General features: G+C 43.6%; 1 protein-coding gene across 1 annotated transcript in view; it reads right to left on the reverse strand.

Moving 5' to 3' along the window:
* The window catches only part of cox10 (cytochrome c oxidase assembly factor heme A:farnesyltransferase COX10), a 31,799-nt gene extending 20,800 nt beyond the window's left edge, over nucleotides 1–10,999 (reverse strand). The window contains exons 1-4 of the mRNA XM_084485215.1: nucleotides 10,892–10,999; nucleotides 10,276–10,418; nucleotides 9,648–10,044; nucleotides 8,876–9,000 (exon numbers count right to left, since the gene is read on the reverse strand). Of these exons, the coding sequence (XP_084341341.1) occupies nucleotides 8,876–9,000; nucleotides 9,648–10,044; nucleotides 10,276–10,418; nucleotides 10,892–10,922 (696 nt within the window). The 5' untranslated portion in view covers nucleotides 10,923–10,999. The remainder of the gene's footprint in view (nucleotides 1–8,875; nucleotides 9,001–9,647; nucleotides 10,045–10,275; nucleotides 10,419–10,891) is intronic.
* Nucleotides 11,000–26,000: the final 15,001 nt, after the last annotated feature.

The raw sequence follows: 26,000 nt of genomic DNA on the forward strand, positions 1-26,000 counted from the left end.
TTTGTTAATTATCCACGCATCCCAGCATTAAATAGAGTGTTCTTGCTAGCCTTTGGCTGGGTTACCCTTCAATGGAGAGGGCAAGCTAGAGATTTGGGGTGGGAAAATAAAAGGGAGCGATCTTGTGAAGAAATACATGGCCTACATAGAAACCCCTTTTTATTCGGAAACACCGTCATCGATCTTGCTAACTTGATAGTGTCCCACTAGTTTGGACTTTCTGGGCCCTTGGCTTCTGAGAGTTAACAATGGTTCAGGGTTTTGCACAGAGTCAATTGTTAAACCTCCTCACTCTGAAGTATCCGTGCATAATTGCAAGGGAAAGCCATTGTGATTATACGGCAAGCCGTTATACCAGAGTCAATCAATGTATTACCAACCCTAAATCTTGCCCATTAGAATACCAAAAAAAACTGAATAACTTGCTATGGGAAATCACACATCATTTCACATGAATCATATTAATAAAAGCCGGGTTGCTTTCTTATGGCCAGGTCAACCTTGCAAAAGACATCTTAAATCTCAATGTGTTCCACATGGCTAAATAGAGGATAAATAAATGATATGCCTATTTCTATCAAGGAAATACTGCATGCTGGCATGTTTCCGCGATCCTATCTCAGCAGAAATGCTTTCCTCTGCCAGCCTGCGCCATATCCATTTTGAGCCTTCAGTGAACGTAGGATTGAATTTTAAGGTTAGTCTGCTATTTATAATACTTTTGGGGAGCAACATAGGCATACAGAGAGCAGTTATCTATGTGAATATGCTTCTCCACAGATAGACAGACGCCATGCAGAATAATAACAAACAAAGATGATGGGAATCGCCGATCGACCCTAGCAGTTTCAATTCACACACACATTCTCAGTGAGGAATTAGCAATTAACAGAATGTGCAACAGGTTACCAGGCATAGGCCCACAGAAATGTGGAAACAAATATAAAAGTCCTGACCACGTATTAATGGAGAACCGTCAAGCTCAGCTAGGTTCTAATATAAAAGAGCACTGCTAATGTGCGGGTTGAGCAACACAATCGCAGTTTGCATGCTCCTTTCCTACATACACAGAAACTGAGGTGATCAGCAGATTCAAAACTGTTCTTCCTCTTGGGTCTTTCTGATGTAGACCACATCCTCCTAAAAACACCTTGAGGCGCAACAAAATTATCATCTCGTTCTAGAGAGCTGTACGCAAGCACCCGCCGGTGACAGAAACTGTTGTTGAGTGGAAGTCCCCTCAGCCCTTCTCCCACTCAGGTCTCAGCAGTGTCTCTCACTCGTCTTCGCTGGCTATGAAGCCTGTAATCACAGTGCTTTGTTGAGGCCTGGAGGCAGAGCTGAGGAGCTGAGGACCTGTGGCCGAGCAGATCCACCTGCCCGTCACTCACTCGCTGGCTTTTTTCTTCGCCGACTGTTGTGGTGAGTGGTGGAGGCGAGTTTGCTGTAAACATGGGGCTGTGTTGAAGGCATGGTATGAAACCTTGCGTGTGAGATGTGGTTTTCGTTTGCAAAGGCAGACACTGCGGAAATATGACGATGCATTGCTTAACGTGAAGCCGCCAATTGACAATTAGCGCCAATTGAAGCCATTGACAATTATTTTCCATTTGTAGGGCCTTAAAGCCATGAACTTTTAACTATTATATGACATGCTTTCTTACCTAGACACATAACCAGACATGGCTTGTTTACTGGCCAATGTGGAACCTTCTGCATCCAAGGGAATTACAGTGATAACCATGAATACAATCTATTTTGACTTTTTTACAAGCAGAAGCTTTTAAAATTATTTTTCAGGCGGTCATACAATAGCTGCAATACTGCTTGACCGTTTCAACTAGGAGAAAGCCATTCACAGCGCAGCAGGAGTTCCAATGTGTACGGTTTGACACGGCACCCCGCAGTGCGACACAAAAGGATTTAAGGTTGATTAAATATTTAACAAGGCTGTCTGCTTAAATATTCATTTTAATCCAAATGGCAAATGAAAGATAATCATCAAGCCATCGCACTAGACGATTACACAGATCTTTCCATCCATTCTCCGTAGGGAATAGACTACATGGAGGAAAAAATGCACTCCATGGCAAAGGGTAAATTCTGCTCTATTGTTTTAAGAGAGGTGCTGGAAAACAACATCTGCGGAATAGCATCTGTTCCGACAGAAGGATCAAGAGTTTGTTAAATCTGTCCTTTGGTCATGGTTCTAATCAGTTATTAGAACCGCCGATCATAATAATTGGCAGTTCTATAAAACAAAGAACTTATCAAAAAATAACAAAAGCATCCAAAGGAACAACTTGTGACGAAGACAACCCACTTCTAAAATGTTTGAGGCAGTAATATAATTATCTACCAAGTTGTATTACATTGCTGCATTTTCATGGCAGAGGGTGCTCGTGTTTTAGTGAAGGCTTAACTCCAACATGAAAGTAAATAAAGGTGTAGGCTATATATTATTTCCATCATTCAGATAGCAGCTGTAATGACTTATTTGCCATTCCATGTGCATCAGGTTTTATATATCAGGATATTACTTGCAGACAATGTTGGATAATCTTGGAGATTGCAGTTTATTATTTATATTCGACTGGCCTGAATACCATTTTATATGATTTGGAATCTCGTTTTGGAACAAATCCACAAATATTCTCAAAAACATGGTGGTCTCACGTTCTAGCACAGATCTGCAGACATGAAGAAATTAATGTCATGGACTCTTGGATATTAGCAAATCATTTCAAATATAAAGGAAACCAATGTAACAACTCCTGAATACTGAAATGTAATTTGAATGTCAAGGTGCAGAACCTATTGCTGAATGCTTTAATTATTTGGGTCAGCCAAACATTAACAGTCAATAATTTGTTCAACAGAGGTAAACTGAGGTCATTAATTATTCGGCTTGGATTTGCCGAGCTCGACCAAGCAGCGGCAAAACTGGGGCTCTTTGCAAGAAGAAAGGACAAGTACGCTATGTGGGGTACCCAAAACTACAAGAAGAGGAGTCAAATTCCTGAAAATTGTTCTGACAGCCTTGAAAGTTTGGGCTCAGGGTGTGCAGACAGTGGAGCCTGGGGGGGAATATCTCAGTAGGTGGCTAGCGCCTCTTTCCCTGTTAATGAAACACTATACCCTGCCTTGTGTTCATTTATAACCAACATGGAGGTCTCCAAGTTTATGTTCATACAGAGTCACAGCAGTCAAGGACGCTTGTAGTACAATATGAAGACTATTTGGTGTAATGGTGCATTTATGTTGCCTGAGGAAACTTTAGGTGTAATCTATTGGTCTTTGATCAGAGCCAAGGCACTCTGAGCAATTGGTGTCATTTTAGAAAAGACTACACTACATTTGATCAGATCATGCTGAACCAATGAAGCCAACACATGTACAAAATATGTAAAGGCGCAAGCTTTGATGTTCAATGATTGACTGTCCGTCAACGGGGTCATTACTATACATTTTTATAGTCATTTCTAAGTATAGCTAGAAAATGTTAATGGTCCCCTTAAACATTATCGGTATTTCACATTCATACCAATAAAAGTACTTTATCTGATTTGTCTTGGTGCCCATTCCAACTGGCAGATCACCAATTTAAACATTAAGACAATTGGAAAAAATAATTAAGTGATTGACTCGTGTCACTATGAATAAAATCAATAGTTTGGATCAAATATTTTCAACAATCAACATTGAGAAGTCATTGGGATCTCGCAGCACATCTAGGTACTGGAGAAGAGTGATAGTAAAGGTTGGTACCAACAACTATTGAAATTAGTATGTTTGTCATTTCTTTGCTGTTCCGATTCTTCATTGAATCCACACATTGCAATTGCAATCTTCCTCAAACAGAGCATGCTTTACACGCAGGATCACGGATACGTGAAAGATTTTGAATATAGTCATCTTAACTCCAACAAAGTGGATGATATTATCAAGAAAACTCTTGTTTGCATAACTACAGAAAAACTCCCTTGCATTTAACCCAAACTAAACAGAACCAGCTTAGTAGGCTAAACTATTAAATAGAAATTAGAAAATATTAAATCATGAATCATGGTAAAATGTTGAGCCCGGCGTGTCTTTCAAAAATCATTTCAACCCTTTTCTCCTCTCACGTCCTGTCAAACCTTTGTGCACTGCAAATAACTTGCAGAGGGACACAGAAGAAACGCAAGAAAGTAAATAATGCATGCCTACACAGGACCAAAAGGGTGTACGCTCTGAGTGCTGTGGTGGACGGGATGGGATCGGGGGGGGGCTTGCTTGTGTGTGCGTGCCAGCCTCAGACAGCTCACGGCAGGAGACGGCAGACAAAAAGGAAGATTCGCCGCCGTGGACGTGAAAGCAGAAATGACACGAGACATTCAGGCAAACAAGCCGACTTGTGTTTATCCAAACAAACACACACGTGTCGACGCGGTGTGACTTACACCGTGGTCCCTGTCAAAACAGTGTGGCTCTCTTGTTTTGACAGTCAACGACCATATCGGGTCTCATTCGCACTGGTGGGGGGGCGGGAGCCTCGGGTTACCAGTGTTATAGGTTGCAGCTTGAAACTCTCTTCAGATACAATTATCCAATTAGTGGAAATTGTGGCCCCAGACGGGAGGGTGATGACGGTTGGACACCCTGGGAGACGGGGACGGCTGTGCGCCAAAGGGGGTTTTGGAGAACCGAATCCCCTCCAGGACATTCCCAAAAAATTCAACCCTTCTATTTCTTAGCCGGTGGGTCCGCAGGAACAGAGGGCCAAGACAAAGGAGGAAAACACCCGATGATGTCCAGTCCCACCACCTCCCCCGTGGTCACTGTTTCAAGAGTGATAGATTCTACTGAAGATAACTAATTCGCACAAGCGGATGAGGCTTTTAATAAGGTATTTCTACAGTGTCCAGTCTACACCATATTGATTTGTAACCCTTTACAGTTAGTAGAGTTTACTACTGCTGGCCGAGTTGTGTTCGCTTTTAATAGCCAATATACACACTCAGATTCCTGCCTCAAGCAACGTGATTTGTCGAATCAATATGATGAAGCGCAAGAAAGTGAAACGCAACATTCACCAAGATTTGAGCTTGTCTACCATCAGACTTTGGAAATGTATGTTACGTCAGATTTGAGAGACTATCTCAACTAGAATGTCAGTTCAAGCAGGGAACCTGACAAATGCAATCTGACATCAACAAAATCAAGAAAAATGCAATCTGTCATCAAAGCTCACAAAATAGTTTACAGGCCTAAAAAGGGTTTGATATGAACAATAAACGGCATGTGATGGAAATGAAGAACTCGCAGTCAATTCCGGTGACCTCTTTACGTGACTCTGGGTACTTAATAGCCCTTGCAAATCCGGTAACCACTTTGCTGCATGTGTAGACACTGCCCTGCAGGACAAAGAACAGTCTTGGGGATTTGACAGCCCGACTAAAGGTCTTGTTGCTACTTCCCAAAGCGAGAGCATTTATCTCCCACCTAAACCTATTTGCCCTTCCCCTTGAGGTAATTTGACAGGTGTGTGGTCACATAACTACACACGCCTCTGTCTCTTTAGATTCTAAACACAGAAGTAAAGGTTGCAGCATTTTACTCCTTGTAAAAACCCCTAATAAACGTCCTTGGGAGGACAAGGGGAAGCTCCTACTGCTTTTTATGCTGTTTTATGTTGTCATTTATGTTGTTCCAAAAAGTAATCACAAAAACAGTGTCCAGATCTACACACAAGATGCTGTGTTCCCATAGTACAATTCCAGTACATAACGACAAGCAAAAAGAAAGGCAGAGGTTTACAGATCACTTGTACTCATGATTTCAAAGATAAGTTTCACATGACAAGACATTATAGTAAATTAAGTCTGGTAGGGAACCATACATTTTATATTATCCATTTAATATTTCCTAAAAGGTTTTCTGAAAAGTTTGCCCCCTTTGACTAGTTAGCCAAAGAAATCCTAGTCAATCGAAACTCAAAATGTAAGAGGTCTACAAAGATAAGATCTGTACGACTGAAAGTCTGTTAGTAGAGAGGAACACCCCAAGCCATAGGAAGTGTTCTCCCGTAGGATCTTCCCCTCGCTTTGATTTGTTTGCACAGTTGTTTGATCAGTCTAATAGTAAAAATCCCCTTCACTTTGATCAGTCTGAAACAGAGATACTGCGGTAATGCTCGCCCACCCCCAGATGAAAGGGTGGACATGGATGAAGGGGAGAGGGGGGAAAACTGGAACCGGATCTATAAGGTGTTCCTCACCTCAACTTCCTAATTCACCTCAGCAGTGTCGAGATCAATGACATACAGGTGAGGGCGTGTCTCTGGTGAGGAGACAAAGGAAGTGACAGATGATCATAGTGTGTCGCCAAGGCGGCAAGGACAACAGGTGATTATGTGTCACACACGTCCCATGTCCCGTTGTTGTTGTTTTCGTCGTTGGTTCATATAAGATGGGGATTGTTGCATGAAGTTGCACCAGCAGTGCATAATGTTTGGAAACCTCAAGGCGGCATTTCAAAGCCGTTATATTTTTTTATGGTCTCAGTTTGAATCAGTGCCTGTCTGGAGGAGGAGAGGAAACATGAAGTTATATTATATCTTAGCCCCGGGCTGCGGGAGGAAATACTGACTGACAGGGCTTTACATTCTGGCCTGCCCCACAAATAAAGACTCAAGCTAGGAGGGCTAGATGCCAGCTTTCGGGGCTCTTCAAGTGTGAAGTCATCGGGGTTGTTAAGTTCTGGGAGAGCAGGTGACCAGGTATTATTACCTCATGGCCAAAAAATATATTTGCACACCTGTTCTCGTCAAAGTGAAGGTACACAAGAGGCGAAACAGTATCACCCTTACGCTAACAAGACGAGACAATGCGACCGCAGAAGATGAATTGATTGACCATACACGATACAAACACGGCCCTTTGAAGAAGAAAATGAACACTCTTCAAACATTTGAACACGCGTGTTCATAGATGCCCCCACTTAAAAGTGATTCACGACGGGGGAAATGACTAACTGACTGATTGTACGGCGGTGGCAAACAACAGGGATGCCTCCTGGGATAAATTGAATGTTTGGTTGACCTCGTCAAGAACGGTTGTTTCAGTCGTGAGCGAGGTGGGCGGGGCCTGAAGCTAGGGCTGATGAGGGCATGCTGCAGTGGGGCTGTTCCTCCTCCGCACCTCGGGGAAGGATCGTGCAGTGTAATCAGGTCTCTCTGGGCAAATTACAGGCTGAGCATGCCACTAAGTGGAGTTCAATCCAGGGGGCTGAGGGAGAGGTCACCCATTAAAACTAATATTCCTAAGTCACTGAGTGCATTCCTGTGCACAACGTCACCGCCGCGCAACAACGGCGGCGGCCCTCATCATGACAGGCATTTAAAGTCTCCTGACGCTAAGGACATAAAAAGGACATCTCTATGGTTAACAAAGAAAATGTTTCGAGGCAGGGACATAATAACAGCTTTACTGTCTCCTCTTGATGCATTTTTGAGATGCCCGGTAAAGGAGGAATGCAAGACAAAGGTCAAACAAAGGGCTTTGCTGGCTCCTGCATTATTGTCTAGGTCTACACAGTTACATAACTATGTGGGCGGGGCTACAGTCCAATAACTTACAGTACCGGCCTTGTACAGAGGACAACTACACATTCCCATTTGGCATAAATAAATGCCACACATAATAAGAATGTGTATTTTTTGCCCTTTGCTTACAGACTTTAATATCCAATCTAAATGCATATATTGATGCATCGCATCAACTACATTTTTGTCATTGTTCAATAACCTTAAAGATGATTGACATTTAGATATTCATCAAATCTTTCAACTATTTTCAATGTCGACAGGGGTGGCACACGTAAGTCCAGTGTCATCCAACGAAACGAAAAACCTTAAACTGTACCTTGCAACAGATTACGCATTCTAGAAGACTTATGTAATTAACTAGTACAAACGTCCTTGTTAATAAGACATGACTCCAAAAGTTGGATTGATAGATACATAAAACAACTGTACTCTTCAATTTGACATAGAAACTCATCAAAAAAATAGAACTATAGAAATTTTTTTACCATATACGCTGCTACTCTGTTTGAAAATATTAACCAAGACTTAAATCAATATTGCAAAAATCTAAAATAGATATTAGATACGTCATATTACAGGATTAGCAACAGCGGTTGTAGCAGATTTACGCCGAAAATGTATTATGTTTAATTGGAAATTTCTTTGGTAAAGCATCCATTTTTTGGCAGAGCAACATCAGCATTGGGTGCAACCTAGATAATGATATTCCACTCCATAACTTTTACCACGCACTCAAGGTATTGCACAACAGCTAATGACAGAGCATGTCATACCTCATTATGACTGAGTAGGCCCTATTTGTTGCACTGATAAACACACAATTTATCATGGAAGAAGTGACAGTAAGGGGCATCCATCCTTCAGCCCATTAAAGAATGGCACTTAGCATAGTGCTGTATAAATAATGGGATTCAACAATAGATAACCTTGCCTCTCTGGCTAATAGTCATTCAATTCATTCAATTCATTTTTAAATTCAGCTACAAAAAACCCGAAGACAAATCTAACGATTGCTAATTGTTAATAATGGAGAGGCTGGGACAGTTCTGACCAAACAATTCTTTGCATTCCTAATACAAGTTCCTATCTTGTACACATCATCTGACATGCCAATATGACCAATCCTGCACAACAAAATTATATAAATTGACAAACCAAGTAAGGGCATTAAGTAATGACAAGATACAATACAACTGGTGTGCAGATCAATGGGGAGCCCTAAGGAGTCAGCATCAATGCATAAATCCACATAAACGCACTGTGATGAGAGTCAAGGAGGTAACCGACCTGGTTGATGGAGTTGGCAGAACAGGAGGCTAGCCCAGTTCCCAGACAAGCAAGGGCGAACATCCCCGGGTCAAAGGGTACAGGTGCCATTGCGAAGCCAGCTGCGGCCGTCACCACCACCAGGGCTGAAACCAGGTAGCACGCGGATTAAAACGATGCATCGCAGAAAAACTAAAACGTTTACTCTATACGAGTATGCCTGATTTGAACACTACATTGTGTTATGATATGGGATTTGCAAGTAGATTCATTAGTCAGTACACCACATTACCCAAAGCAATTACCCAAAGCAATGTAAATGTCGAGTTTCATACTGTGGGCAATGATTGTCTTGATTGAGCAGTGTTTCTCAAATGGTGGGTCACGGAATTGTTCTGAATTGGTCGCGGAGTGTGTCGTAAAAAAAATGTAAATACACTTTGCTACAAAATATTAGTTTGTTATGTATAATAAAGTTCATGATGACATTGTCTATGTGTCTTTACTAGCCCATTTTTGAGAAATAATTTGTGCTTGGTTGCAATTGTAAAAAAGTGTGTTGCGACTTAATGGCCGTGGGAAAAAGGTTAGAATCACTGGTCTAGAGGTTCAAGGGTTCGACTCTGAGCTGAAGCAAAGGATACAATATCTGCATCCTACCTGTTGGTATTGGTATGATTTTCTACAAGTTGCCTTACCCCGACCCGCTCCTCCATAATCCAAAATGTATCTGAATGCATGCACTTTGGATTAAAGCGTCTGCTGTAAGACCATAGTATTTGTAGTACTGTACCTGTTAGTCTGCTCTTGGCTAGCCTGGCATAGACACCCGGTAGCTCGGATACATCGACCTTCAGCTCCTTCCACTGTCGGTCCAGACGGGCCTCCCTGGCCTCATCTGTCTCCACGTGCAAATGTGGTGTCTCATCCGACGTCTCCCTCTCACTCCCCTTCTTCATTAAGGTCTTTTCAGCCGTGGGCGGTGCATTAGATATTACCGGCAATGCCGCTTCACCACTGGTGACATTATCTGGTTGAGGCATAATGTCTGCTGGGTACAAGGGGTAGATAGCCTGTACATGCTGCACCCGTTGGACCACACTGTCGTCCCTGTCGTCCAAAACTGGGATAGCATCCGTCCGTTTAGGGACCGCTCGTTGATGGAGCTCGCTGCTGCCCTTTGTCACATACTGAAAAATGTAAAATAAAGACTGTGTGAGCAAATTCATAAGTGACAAAAATTCAAAAAACATGTTAAAAATGGTAAACAAAAAGTTTGACTTACTGTAAAAGAAATGACAAACGTTTGATAAACGTTTGTTGATAAACGTTTGTAAAACTATTTGCAGACTAGTAAACCCTGCATAACATGACATTGAAACAGAAGCAAACATTTTTAGGTGGATCTACCAACAACTTACCTGACGTTTTAGGAAATGCAGCTGCTGGTATGTTATCCAATTCGATGGCTCTTTCCTATATAAATGAATAAGGCTGCGAGCAGTCTGATAATTGATGGAAGCACTTCCTAATAACTTCTGGCTCACACTTGCACCGACCAGACCTAGAAATAGAGGACACTTGTTATTGTCACCATGCAAGCTCTCAATGGGACGCACATTCTTCACCAACCATGACAATTAGGCTTCTTTATTAGCAATGCTGTTGTTTACGATGCGATGAGTGTTGTTTACAATTGTCTATTATATCCAAGCACTGTGTTAACAACGTTCAAGGGTGTGTACGTTCAAGGGTTTGATTAATACGTTAAAAAAGGTCTAACGTTTAGAAAAAGGTCGACATTTACATCGCGGATAGTAGCTATAAACGCTTTATAACGGAAACGCAATAGCAGGGTCATATAAGGTCAACATCCGACCAGTTATGCCACCTTATATACGATGGAGCTAGTAAGGTGTGCTACCGTGGCTAGCCTAGGTATTCGCTTTGAGGGCTACATTTAGCAAACGATCATGAGGATACCAGTTCGCATGCAACGCAGCAAGAACAATCCGCAATTATATTGTATTTATTCACCTGACAGTCTGGTACATGGTGTTTTAAACATGTTCACAAAGCATAGAGCCGGTTGTCGTTATGTCCTCTTCACATGCAGCGAGCCGCCATTGTGACCTACTGAGGGAGAGAATCACTTCCGCTGTCAAAACGTTGTGCAACGTGCGCATGCTCGCGCGCGGGCACATGTGTGTTGCATTTATAACCTGGACCCTGAACCCAACGCTACTTACACAAGCTTTATTGAATATTAACACATTTCCATTTATAAATGGAAGAGTACCATTTTTTTTATTAATCATATCAATATCCTATATAGATCCGGATTTTCAATATTTTAATTATAAAAATGGACATACAAAATATGGATACATTCAAAATAGTTTAGTAGTGCGTGTGAGTTGAGACTCACTGAAATGGATATCTTTGTGGAACTTAAATGTAATATAAAATAAGTACCTTACTGAATATAAACCCATAACCGTTCAATTGTGCATGCTGTGTTGTTAGGATTTATACTGCAGCTTGTTAAAGGCAACTTGATTTATAGTTTGAGGGTATATGACATCACGTTTCTACCGAAACTAGTAAGCGAGAGAGAGAGAGAGAATGGGAGAGAGGGGGTTAGAGGGAGAGAATGGGAGAGAAGGGGAGAGAGAGCGAAAGAGAGTGAATGGGAGAGAGGGGGTTAGAGGGAGAGAATGGGAGAGAAGGGGAGAGAGAGCGAAAGAGAGTGAATGGGAGAGAAGGGGGGGGGGGTAGAGTGAGAGAGATAGACGGGAGAGGGAGAGAGAGAGAGAGAGAGAGAGAAAGCGATGAAGCGGGAGCAGCAGATGGGATATTCCCTGGAATTTCATTTTGTGGGAGCCCTGCCCGCCAGATGAACACTGTCATTGACCAATAAATCTGAGATGGGGTTTGTTTGAATCTCAATTTACTTCTAATTCAATGTCTGGCCTTTTGCCCCCCGCCCTTCTGTGTCCCTTACCTGGCTCTGCTTCTGGCCCCGTAATTTATGTGTGTGATCATGGCAGGGGTCCAGACAGCCTCGCCTCTGGGACGGTGAGGTATTCATTGCTTTAATGTTTGCCCTCGCATCTCATTTCCAAAACAGGTATTGCAGAGAAGGAAGAGATTAAAATGAATAACAGGGAATGTTTTCTTGTGTTATTACAATCATCTAATAAACTCAGGGGTAAAGGTCTCTGCGCACTGGCGCCACAAACAGCAATAAACACCAACATAGGCCCAGTGTGCTCTACGTGTCTGTTTTATTTTTTTGTTTTATTGTAAACTTGTCAAATTACCAGTATTTTTAAAATGATTATATATGCACAGGTTATAATTAATTGCATGATACCTACACAACAACATATTTAATTGCTTTTAATTTGAAAAATCCATGCTACTAATAAGGATTTATAATATAATTATAATTCCTAATAGTATTCAAACTAAAACAATGGCATTTTCAAGAGGCAATTTCATCCATCAAATGCATTTCCTAATTTCTCTGAATCTCATTCCCTCCACCAAATAAGATCTGCTCCCCCATGATGAAGATCTTCATAAGCCTTCAGTGCTGCGTGATGCTCACTGTGTGTCCCTTTCTCCTGATTCATCTGGCTCATTCTGGCCTCTAGCCGGCCTCTTGCTCCCCAGGCATGATTACATCACGTAATCTTCCTTGTGCCATCAAGATGCGGCCCTGATGAATGCCAACAATACGCACACAGGCCATTTCAGAGCCAGCACAGGATCACCTTTATTGCAGGAGAAACCCATTATGCGCTGTTCTACAAGATTTCATTACGCCGTGACCCGCTTCCCCTTTCTGCCATCAATCCTTAACCTCAGCTTTATGCTTTTTTTAATTTCACATCCTTTATTTTTTTTCCCTGAACACTTTTCTTATTTATTTCTTGTTATGTTTTACATGCAGCACAGTGGTTGTTCTTGACGGTAAGGTCAAGGCTCCTGGCATTATCTAGGGGGCCATTTTGTTTTTCAGGGACTTTCACTGAAGCAATCTGTTGAATCCGTCTTCTCCCCGGATGATTGACAGGCATAACACAATGTCAGGACCTCTCACATTAACAAACAGACTCATTCATGAGTATTGTGTATGTGCGTGCGTGTGTGTTTGTGTGTGTGTGTCCATTTGCGTGTATGTGTGTGTATATATGTGTGTACATGTGCTTGCTTTTGTATGTGTGTGGTGTGTGTGTGTGTGTGTGTGTGTGTGTGTTTGTGTGTGTGTACATGTGCTTGTGCTTGTGTATGTGCTTTTGTATGTGTGTGTGTCTGTGCGTGTGTGTGTTTGTGTGTGTGTGTGTGTGTGTGTGTGTGTGTGTTTGTCCATGTGCTTGCTTGTGTATGTGCTTTTGTATGTGTGTGTGTGTGTGTGTGTGTGTGTGTGTGTGTGTGTGTGCATGTGTGTGAGTGTATGTGCTTTTGTATGTGTGTGTGTGTGTGTGTGTGTGTGTGTGTGTGTGTGCTGCCCCTCCTCTGCAGGGAAGACTAATATTAGCTTACAGCATTATTTAGGGAGGAATAGTTCATCATTTGCCAATGAATGGGAGTTTTGTTTAACCCCCAGTGAAATGGGTTCATCTCTCTGCTCGTTTCCTGCCATGACTATACACTGCCACTCAACTTTGTGGTTTGAACTCTGAGGAATTGAAGCTACATCAAACAAACATAAATCGTGCAGAACAAGTAACACATGTGTATCATGTGTGTTGGATAAAGATTACGATATTATTTTCTTATTGAATTCATTGATGTGCTCTTTTTGTGAAACCTTTTTTGAAAAGGATGGTTTTCTGACGCTTATCTGCCTTTCAGATTTGCGTTGGATTTCCAGTTCTATGGGTGAGTCCTATCTCATGCTTCAGTGGTTAAAAGGCTAAACACAGGAACATTTTGCAGGTCACAAACCCAGACATGCTTTCACTTCCTTCTGTCCATAAGGTAGACAACAAGGAGAAACCTAAAGAGCAGATGGGCAGAATGGCGTTGAATGACTTGGGGCACAATGGGAGGAGTTACTGAAGTCTGTTCCAAATGAGGCCCTTTACAACAAGTCCACCTTTGGTGGTCCTGCGAATGTGAGGGTCTTTTATCACACGTTTTTCACTGCATCTTGAAAAGTTAAAAAGGAATAGACTGTAAAAATCCTCTTTGGGGGACACACAAGGACACAGAAGGAGCCTGTGCATGTGTTGTTTATGTTGTTATTGTCGTTGTTATTACTGTTGTTGTTAATGTTGTTCCTGTATATAGTGGCAGAGTCACATACATTTTTCAGAAGAATCATCTTTAAATCTGGCTTGAATCGGGTTTGGGGTATGGATAATAATATAATATCATGGATAATATTATCCGTGATATGAATAATAATGAAGTTATTTGTATATGGGTTTCTCGAAATAAAAAGTAAAACGTATGAATTAAAATCAAACTCAGGGACACTCAGTTCAGCCATAGCACACACACACACACACACACACACACACACACACACACACACACACACACACACACACACACACATGTTCTACTGGAATTAAAGTAGTCTGTAAACTGTAATAAACTGTTGGTAATGTAAACAAGAAATACTAATTCTCCTAATTCTTCAGATTCAGCAATTGGTCAAATATTTCCAGTGTTTGATTAAAAGCAATTAGGGGATTAAGGCTGAATTGAATCAACACAGTCCAATCTGAAAGGGGGAAAAGAAGCAATTTTGAAGATTGATGGTGGAGTACAATACTAGTAGTTTTCTGGTAGTCCAGTTTCCTGAGAAATGGATGTAAGAGTGAAAGACTGAAAGAGTTCAGGAATTCACCCAGCGTTCTACTTTAAACACAGATTCCCGGTGCGCACTAGTCACGTGAAAGGTAACATGTTGAATCAATTGGAGGTAGCAGTGGTCCCCAGTTGTGTAAGCAAAGTGCTGAAGGGCCATTAATGGACATTAATACAGACAGACTTTCTCACTCCACACAGACGCTGGTCACATATGGCTCTGGACAAATGGCCCAAATCATTTTTTATCCTTGTTTTACATGTCCCCCACCGTGAAGACCACTAAGCATCCTCAATGGAACACCCTCTCCCAAGGAACCCCAATAAATGGCCAAGTCAAATAACAGGGCCCGCTGAAGCCTGTCATCACTCGCCCCCCCACCGTCCCCACCCCAAACCCACCCAGTCCAGTCCATCGGTGCTGATTTACAATCACTGTCCCGGAGGCTTTAGTGCCATCAGTAATCCCACAGGGCTGGCCAATCCCGACGGCTGGGGAGTCAGACCTCTGTTAAAGGACAGGGGAAGACAGACAGCGCAACATAACTCTAAGCAGGAACAGATGCAGGAGACGCTCCCCTGTTTATAATTGATTTTCAAGGGCAACATTTTGTTGTCAGAGTGGGTCTAACAAGCCCCTGGCTGGCGCCCCTGTTGCTCGTCAACCACAGGGTGTCAAATTAAACTGCATTCACTCCCCCCCTGCCCCCCCCCCCCCCCCCCCCCACCCGCACCTCCAACCCTTTTACCCTGCTCCTGGGCTTGGGGTTGCACCACCCAGAGACCTGGGAGATCTGTTAGGGTATCAGTGGCTGTGGGACAGGCTGTTGTTGGCCCCTTCAAATATAAGCGGCTCCCATTGTTCAGACATATCTGGAGTTTTGGGAGAGCATCTACACTAAACCCAGACTAAGTACAACAAAAGCTTCTTCCCCCCCCGGCCGGTGGTCCGAGGCCTTGCCCCTCTTTCTCTGGACTGCAGGTATTCACTGGCCCCAGTGGCCGCCCAATGTTTATGTCTGAGATCACGGTGTCTTCACACGGGCCTCCGAGGGGCTAAGCCTCTAATTGGCCATGGATCATTAATCTCACAGAGCGACTTCTTTCACCCAAAGCCCTCGTCCAAACAGCCATGAGGAATGGACTCTATGCCTCCCAAAGGTCTGAATGCTTTCTCTGGGAGGTGCAAGCGGTTTGTGAGAAAAACCGCGCTTATCCCCAGCTCACGTCAACCTAAGTGTCCATCTGTTCTTCCTCTCTCCCGACATAAATCCGCTCAAACCTCCCCGACCAAAAAAAAAGTGTATGGAGGAATAATGTTGTATTTTGTATGTTGTTTTTTTGACCCTACAAAAAAAGAACATTGAGTACTGAGCACATTATTTTGCCGATAAGTTTAGTTTTCGTAGCACCCCGCCAATAAGCATAAGTAAAAAGAATTGAGATATGTGATCAGCCCATTTTCTTTTAAAGTTGGTTCACCATGATTTATTAGATGCACACCGAAGGGCACTTACTTGGTGTGTGACTGTTAATCAATGGGTGTGCCCAGCCACATGGTGTGTGTGGAGGACAATAGTGGTGGTGGTGGTGGTGGTGGAGGTGCCACATGCTCATCATCATGCATCAGACTAGATGACTCTCTGCAGGCTGCTACCGTAGTTCAATGAGTGTCCTGTGCCATGCGTCCAGCAGAAACATACCCCAAGGCAAGGTCATCGAGGCTAAAGCCACGCCATAGCCATTGTACGACCTGTATTTGGTTTGGCTCGGGCTTCTTAAAGAGCAGGGTTTCGGGCGGTCGCTGGTGAAACGCATAGCCCACAAATTTGTCAAGATGTATGGGGAATAGCCGTCAGAGCATTGCGGTTTCCAGGGGTCACAGGAAGGTCTCGCCGTATCTTCCCATGCACATATGGCAGACACAAGCCTACTTTCTCCTCCATGTGGTTTTCCCATTAGTCCATGTGTATTGATTATTTATTGCATTCTTTGCTTGTTTGCATGCGTCTTTATTGAACCCTAAGGTTTTGTGATTATTGTTATTCTTCCTACGCCAGTACAGTTCTGCGGGTGGTGAGGACCATTGCATGGGAAATAGAGAATCCAAAGAAACGTGCACATGCGTACATGCTTGAGCGCAGACCAAACAAAGTCAAATCCGGTCAGAGTCCAATACTTCTCATTAACCGAGGGTAATCAGGGGTCTCTTCCTTGTCGTACGGAACTGCAGAGGCACTATGCCCATAGAACATAGCCTGTTACTGCTCCACTTTCTCCCGCCATGTCGTAAATCCATTGAGGTCGCCAGATAAATGTGTTCCAGCTTCATGTACTCCCTCCCAGCCGAGGGACGCACGGAGGACGCAAGGATGTGACATGACAGCACTCCCTTGAAACAGTTCATTGACAAAACCCGACCGTCCTCCTATACTCTGTCGAAGTAATATTGGGGTTGCTACGGAATTGTTTTTTGGAATCATAAAAACGTGAGTTATAGCTTGGTGTCTAAAGCTGAATTCATAAGAGGTATGAAATAATGAAAAGAGCATGCATGTCCCATAGGAATTAATGCAAGGTCTTCCATTTTTCAAGTGAGCATTCTTGAGAAATCTTCGAATAGCAAACCTATATTGTTGTCGGGCTCAATTCTTTATTTATCATTTCTGGTTATAAGAGGAATGACAAGTTAAGCTTTCACTGAAGTCGAGGTGATGGAAAACATCTGCTCAATTGTCCTCATTTAGCATTGTCCCTGGCAGAATTAAGTGTACTGTACAACAGCAGACCATCCTTTGACCACCACTTTACATTTTCGTTGGTCAGACAAGAACAGTGACGGACTGGACGGTCTGGCATTTGGGCAGATGCCAGAAGGGCCACGGCTTCTCGTGGGCCGTTTGGCCTCTCGTGGGCCGTTTGGGCCGGCCAATCACGGAGCGGCATGCTTGTTGGGATCGCGCGGCCCCACCGTCGTGACGGCGGCCCCGCATTATCTATCTCACCCCCCCCCCGTCAACAATTACACCCGCGGCCGGTTATAATGCGCAAATGCCCGGGCCGTTTTTTGCTCCCAGTCCGTCACTGGACAAGAATGTAATAAAGAATATATTGGTACACTGGGGATTTTTGAACCATAACCATGTCACTATTTTTTACATATACAAATTTTTAAACAATTAAGTCAAAATGTATATATGTGTTGAATTTGAGAATGTAGGCAGCCAAACCACCATTAAAGTCATCAAACTGGCTACACACTGCCTTCTAAACATAAAATATGATTAAATAGATGAATATATTAAATAGATGGTAAAGAAAAGTCCCAAATACACAATTCACGCTACATAAAGCTCTCCTCCCTCCAGCTTAGCATAAGATAAAGTGCACAAAAACATGAATCCCAGAGGCAGCACATGAGGTTAATTACCACTACAAAATGTTCTCATTTAAAGTAATGTAGTGACTGTGGCTGTGTGGCATCCCATTCCCCTGAACCAGGGTCAATCATTTCTAAGCGAAAAACATTTGCACAGTGGATAATTGTTTGTTGGCCATGTGTCACTGTTGAAAAATGAGGCACAAATCAGTTAGGTGGTACAAATCAGTTAATTAGAATAAGGTTGTGATAAACGTAAGGTTGAACAGTGTCTCACAGCTGAATACATGGCAGGCCACGGTTTTAAATAGGAGGGGTGAGTCCATCAGTGATGAGCCACTGATGAACCACTGATACTGGTTCACATTTTCAGAAAGTATAGCCACTCTGAATGTTAGCGAAATAATGATAAATGATCAAATGAAGCTTGTGACTTGTTTATTTATCATGTGGGCTGCATGTCTGTGTCTTAAACTCAAAGTGTCTGATATGTGACTCTTGCACATAGGAGTGTTTGTTTTGACAAAATAGGAATATTCTACATTCTTCGCATAATTGACCATTTTAAATTATAAAAATAGCACAGGGGGATTTTAGTACAGCAATTGGGAATCTTTTTTACTAGCCTGGAACTGGGGAAGAATATAAATACTGAATGTAAGAATAGATATAATTAAACTATATTATCGAAATTCTACACGCAAGACAGAATAAAGTGAACACTACGACAAAACCACTTAAGAAAGGAAAACATTAATTCCTCAAAGCATAATTATATGTTGACACTGAGCACCTTTGTTTCTACACCAATTACCATCAAAAGAAAGAGCAATCCTAACCAAATATAAATAGTTTATCTTTGATTAATGTATTTATTCTGAATAGCCTGCCAGAATGCGGTGGAGGCTAGCCTAGCTGTAAGTGTTTGTCTTTGGAAAGACCTTTGGCTGCATTTCAACTCATTTACAGAGCCTTAAAGGTTTCACTAGACAGGATGCCTGGCATTTTTTACAATAAACGACCAATTGCCTGGCATTCTTGTGCGCATGTATCCACCCTACAAACATTTTACAGACATTTCAGTGGTGTGTTTGGTGTTAATCGGTATGTGTGTGCCTGTGTGTGTCTCTGTGTATTTGTTATGTTTTACTGGACGCCTGTCTGTTCACCTGAAGTATGTGTGCTTTTAAAAGTAAATATGTGTACCATGCATGTGTTTATATATGAATCCTGAAGTTCTTAAAGGTAGTGTATACATATGTTTAAGTGTATAACATTGAAATTGTTTTTGCATGTGTGCAGTGGTGCAAATTACTGTGTGTGTGTGTGTGTGTGTGTGTGTGTGTGGGGGGGGGGCGGGGGGGGTGAGTTTTTATGTGTGTGTGTGTGTGTGTGTGTGTGTGTGTGTTATCATGTGCGTGTGTGTGTGTGTGTGTGTGTGTGTGTGTGTGTGTGTGTGTGTGTGTGTGTGTGTGTGCGTGTGTGTGTGTGTGTGTGTGTGTGTTGGTTGAGAGGGTTTTTTAAACTGCGTTGTTTGAAACTTGAACCTATGGGCCAGTTAGAATCATGAAGGGCCTCTTTTATGTCCCCCTTCTTCCCTTCCACAGTCTGACTCAAATCGCCTCGGCCAAATCAAGTGCTTCCTTATGCCAAGTGTTTACTCGACTGCTTAAGAATATCAAACATGCCTTTCCGCGAGGCCGTGCTCCAAAGTGTCCGGAGAAAACATTGACACTGTGTGAGCCTATCTGTGTGAAGGTGTCAATCAAAAAAACTGCCACCTTTCAACAGAATCGCTTTCTTATTTTAAATTTTTTCAAGTATACCCCCCCCCCCCCCCCCCCCCCCTCGCCTAAAACCCTTTCCCTTGGATGGTCCCACTCGTCAACAAACACACCAAACAGAGACCTCAATGGAGTGTCTTGAAGACATGCCCACCTCTATACTTAGAGTCTGTATGCTGAGCTCTATACTGTGTCTGTGTCTGCGTCGTTCCTCTGACTGACTTCATCTTTTGTGCTGCCCAAATTCATTGTGCTTCAGCAGAAACCGGCTTCTCCTTGGCAGATGGAATGAGCATTATACCTGGTCCCGGTCGGACAGAGCTCTAGACGTGGGACAGACAAGACGAATGGATCAGTCGTTTCATGCTCAGGCACACTGATATTTAATAGGACTTGAGAGCCTTGACGATATAGTCTGCCGTGCGATGGATCCGAGGTCATTCGCCAGCGACCCTGCAATGAAAATGCACCGCGTTCGGTTGTGTAAGAAACAGATATGCTGTTGGGATCAAAAAAAAAAAGCTGTAGCACAGCAAGTACAGAGAAGGGGTCCATTACTCCTCCTCCTTCTCAGGGAGACGATGCACTTCCTGTACAAATAACAGTATGTCAGCAGGACGCACAAATTATATTATCTGTGTGTGTGTGTGTGTGTGTGTTTATGTGTGTGTCTGTGTGAGTGGGGGTGTGGTTGCATACCTTTTTGTGAGTGTTTCAATTCCCTTGAGGATATTTCTCAGCCTCAGATGGATGGCTCTCTCAGACCAACGCGGAGGGCTTACACCAGTGTGCGGTGGATACAGGAAATATGTACCCTAACAATATAACAGATTTAGTACGTGACAGTGGTTTAGCAGGGAGGGGGGGTGTAAGTATGTGATTCTGAGGCACAATGTTGAGTTTAAGAACCTTTGGAGCAGCTTCAGGTCGATGAAATACAGATGTTGTTCTCACAATGCGCCAAGGCTGAAACAAAAGCATTGTTTAAGCACGTGGCGTAGAGGAGGCGTGTGCGCGCCATACCTGTTAGATGAAGGTGTGAGTGGCCCCCTGTGTTTCTCCCTGTAGCTCCTCATCTCCAGCTGGTTACCGTTTAGCAGCACACTATCGCACACCGCTCTAATCAGGCTCTTTTTTCATACACTTAACGCTCACCTAACACCGTCTGAGAAATTGCCAGCAGGCGGGGAAACACCTGCGTCGCCCTTCACCCCACCTGACTTTGATTCTTGCAAAGTTTGCTTTAATGAACGAGAGAGAAAAAAAAGAACAAAGTGCCGTCCATTCAGGACCAATCCTTTTTGATACCAGGCCTTTGTTGCGTTTGAATTCCTTGTGCCAAGACGTATTCACTGTGCAATCTGTTTGACAGGTTATGGGATGAATGAACGCTTGATATTTATCCTAATATTCACCGGGACAACACATGTTCCACTTGTGGCCCCGGAAAAGAGAGAATGATGAATGATGAAGCTGATCATTACCAGGCCTCCGTTTCAGACGTACATGTGGAGGCCATGTTTTCCCAAAGTTAACAAAGAGGTGTTTAACTCTTTTGGCACGTGATACATTGGCCGATGAAGTATGTAAAATGAATTGAATTATTTTGTTGAGGTTTGTCTTTTAATATGAACATTATTGCATCAATCACAGTTTTCATCCGACTACCATATCCTGAACCCTACAGACGCTTCCCCCACGATGATTGGCTTGTTGAATGTTGAGTGTTATGGTTCTGTGGTCACTTTAAGGGTTGTCAATGTCTCCCGAGACACACCAAAGGGAAACATGAGCCAAGGACTTTAGCTTGGCTCCTGTAGATAAGAAAGCAAACCACTGGTCATTCATTCTTTTCATCATAGCTTGTTACTTCTACTATACTTGTCAAGAAATACTGCGAGGTTTGTCAGTCAAATGCCAGAAGAAATGGTGTGTTGCTTCATTTTTTTTTCTCTGGGAGGCATGACTCATCACGTTTTTTCTAGTCACACACACACGCACCATTGCTGAAAGAATAATCTCTTCAAATCCTGGATTTGTTTTTACCCTTGGGGCAGTATTTCTCTACAGCTGGGTACGGCTTTTGTCTTTTGTGTGTAAACACCTGGGCTCATTCTTTCTCTGCGGCACGATAACATTCACTGAGAGTCTCTTGATAATCTTGTGCATACAGTGAAAGTTATTTGATTCTTTTTGATGCTTGGTTTATTCATGAAAACGAATGCACTGTGCAGACTTATCACACTGTTGTGCGTACAAGTGGGTCTCGAACAGGAAAACAACAACCACTGATTTAATTACCTCCCACCCTAGCTACGTAAATGGCAGATACTTTCATAAACAAGAGTGTTTACTGGAAGCATTTAGTACTAAATATGGACAAAGCAGAAATAAAATGGTCTATGGTCATACCTCTGACGTTCGATAACGTAAAATAATAGTTTGTAAAGTGCACAAGGCCGAAACAAAAGAATTGGTGAAATAAACATGAAGAGACAAGGTTTAAACTGAGAGTCGTTCTCATGAATGGGTATTTTTTTGTAGGGAAATAACTATTTTTAATTGGAAAGAAGTCTCCTCTACTGCTGCGGCTGTATAATTTGGGGTACAAGATGGTATTAGATGAAGTGCTCATGGTGGCTTGGAGCAGAATCAAACATGGAGGACGGAAGTGGTTTATTCTGCGAAATTATGTTTTTTTCAGTGAGGGAAGGACTACTCTGTCGATTTTCAACCAGCTTTGTATAATTAAAATGTGGGTTGTTTATGCAAATGAAAAAACGTCAAACTTTACTCCATGTGGCCGGCACCCAGATCTCTCCACTCATTTGCCAGCAAAAGTCCACAGCCAAGTAGTCCTTTCAAAGTGACATTATTGGGCCTCCAACCAAACCTTAAGAAGATCCTGGAGTTACATACAGAGGAGGAACTGAGAAAGTATTCAATAAGGACAGGAGGAATCTGATGGTGAGATTATTTTAAAATAAAATATGTCTGGTTCGGTTATGGAAATATATTGCAGGAAAACACAGATATGGTTATCTATTGATAGTGTAATCCATTGATCACATTCCTTTTGATCTAAATTGTAAAACATAAAAAAGGGGGGACTGGGGTACACTGGTAAGGGTGTGTTCCCTGGTTTCAGTTAGTCTTGGTTTGCATTCTAATGCTTGGTGCTTCTTCTTAGGAAGACGTTGAACCTCAAGTTTCTCTGTAGTCACATGAGGAAGATTGATTTTCTAATCAAGATTTCACAATACCTCCCTTCGCCTGCGATGCTTGCCAATACTTTGTTGCTGGGCCAACACATGTTAAAGAACGATTTATCCACAGCACTTAGTCTTAATCTACTGTGTTTCGTTTTTCATTTCCGTGCAGCTCATGAATAACTGAATGCTCTTCTCTCATGCTTAACTCTTGTGCCTGTGACAAGTTGTTGACACTTGGAGGCTGCATTTAATGGCAACCTCCCTAGAAAGCCAGTTGCTTTATTGCGCTTGCATTATAATCTAAAGAGAGTGTCGCTCTTCAGTATATAACTATTAGCATGCAATTTTGTCAGCAAAGAAGAAAATGTATAGCTAAAGAGGAGGCTTAACGTGAATTAAGTGTGTGTGGGTTTGTGTTTGTGTGTGTGTGTGTCTGTGAGTGTGTGTGTGTGTGTGTGTGTGGGGGGGGGGGAGTGGTCACAGCAGTGAAAACATGACAAATGTAAAGATGTCCTTTCGCACCTGAGTATAATCTATGGTGCACAGCTGCTGCCTGCCGTGGCACACAATGCAACCTTAGTTAATGTATATGTGTGTGTGTGTGTGTGTGTGTGTGTGGAAGGGTGTGTGCATGGCAGGGTGTGTGTAGGCGTGTAAGCGGAAGGGGGAGGTGCGGGGGGGGGGGGGGTAATTTAATAGTTTAATGATCCCCCCGCCACAATTTAAAACCTACTCTGGTTTAATAAGCTTCATATGTTAATAATTGACTTGAAATAAACAGGAACAAGGTGGCCATATGTGTGGTTCAGGGGCCGGAACAGACTCCTCCCCCTCTCATACAGACCCCTCCCCCCACTTCCCTCCCCATAGTCTCCTCTGTTATTCAGAGGGCTATTAGCTATTGATCCATCAATCCGTCCGCTTCGAGGTCGGCCACAACCCAACGACCACAGCTACTGTACCACCACACACACACACACACACACACACACACTCATACCCTAACACACACACACACACACACACACACTCTCATACCCTAACACACCCACACCCACACCCACACACTCACCCTCACACACACACAAACACACTCATTACCTAACACACACACACACACATACTCACACGTACCCTAACACACTGCCTTTAAACGTGTCCAGAGCCCACCATAAGGTCGGCGAGGCAGTTTATTGCTCTACGACCTCTGACCTGAAGGAAAATGAAAAGGATGGGGGGGGTGGGTAATGGGGAGTGTATATGTGTGGGGTGGGTGGGGGTGGGGGGGGGATACATAACAGTAACAGTGATGGCGGTAATGGAATAGTGTCCATGTGGTATGCCCTGGTCTGTGTGTGTGAATCAGTGTGTGTGTGCGTGTGTGTGTGTGTGTGTGTGTGTGTGTGTGAAGGAAAAAAAGCAGAAGCAGAGAAAGAGGAGCGCGGTTGAAATAGTGTTTAATAAAAGAACCAGGAGGGGCCATTCATCAGCGCTCTTCTGACCTCCGTGAAGGCGGGCCGCGAGGCAACCAGGGTCTCCGGAGGTAAGCCGGCGTGGGGAAGGGGGGGGGTGATTCTCCCTCTCTCTCTCTCTCTCTCTCTCTCTCTCTCTCTCTCTCTCTCTCTCTCTCTCTCTCTGGCAAATTGTCTTTTGATCCGCTGTCAGTGGAGATTTAATTAGAGCAGGTTAAAGTGGCGGAGACGCCCGCAGTGTCTGGACAGCGTTTAGCTATCACAGACTAATTACACTTTTTCTTATTCCTATTCCTCCTCCTCCTCCTCCTACGTCGCCGTCTCGCCTACCATCGCTCCCTGTCAGCATCCCTCCCTCCATCCCGCCCGCCTGCCCTCTCTCTCTCGCGCGCTCTCTCTCTCGCTCGCTCTCTCTCTCTCCTCTCTCTCCTCCCAGTCTTTCCCTGCCGTGTTTTCTCAAATCCCGCATTAGCCTCCTCCTTTCTCAGAGGAGACAGGTTTGGATACACACGCATGCACACACGCCCGAATACACACACACACACACACAGGCACACACATTATAGCGTTCTCCTGACTCATGGATTGATCTGCAAATCATATTCACAAATTGACACACACACACACACACACACACACACACAAACACATATTCAGACGCATGTACACACAATAGCGTGGATACACACAAACAGACACACACACACAATCACACAAACACCCCCACACACTGCCAATAATGAAACCCCTGGCTCCTGTCAATCTTATCACTCTTAGGTTAAGGCTGTTGACGCCCGCAGCTCTGTCAGCCCCCCCCCCCCCCCCGCCTCAGCGTTCAGCAGTCAGCTGTTTGTCCGCTCCACACTCAGCAGCGCCTCCTAGCAAAGCTACTGTACGTATCCCCCCCCCACCCCCCACCCACCCCCCCCCCACCCACCCACCCCCCACCCCCCACAACCCACTGCTCCACCTCCTCAGGCGGCGTTCCCTTTTTCTCACTGTCTGCCATGAATCAATCACCGCTAATTGCTCAATTACTCCGGCATGAGGCTGATGGAGGAGGGAGGAGAGGAGTGGAGAGGATAGGAGAGGAGGGGAGGGGAGAGGAGAGGAGGGTGGGGAGGGGAGGGGAGGGGAGGGGAGGGGAGAGGAGAAGAGGGGAGGGGAGAGGAGAAGAGGGGAGGGGAGAGGAGAGGAGAGGAGTGGGAGGGGAGACATCAGAAAGGACGGGGAAGAGAAACACTCGGCTTGACACATCCCAGCTCACGCTGTGGTGGTTCTCCCTTTTTTTTTTTTCTTCGTAAACAGAGACGAGGCGAAGGAGACGATGCACCCCTTGCTCAAGGACATCGGGGCAGGATGAGGCTCTCTAATTAAACCAAACACTTGGCAAGGGTGTGTGTGTGTGTGTGTGATTGTGTGTGTGTGTGTGTGTGTGTGTGTGTGTGTGTGTGTGTGTGTGTGTGTGTGTGT

Source organism: Micromesistius poutassou (genome assembly GCF_964030765.1).
Source record: "Micromesistius poutassou genome assembly, chromosome: 21".
Taxonomy (NCBI): Eukaryota; Metazoa; Chordata; class Actinopteri; order Gadiformes; family Gadidae; genus Micromesistius; species Micromesistius poutassou.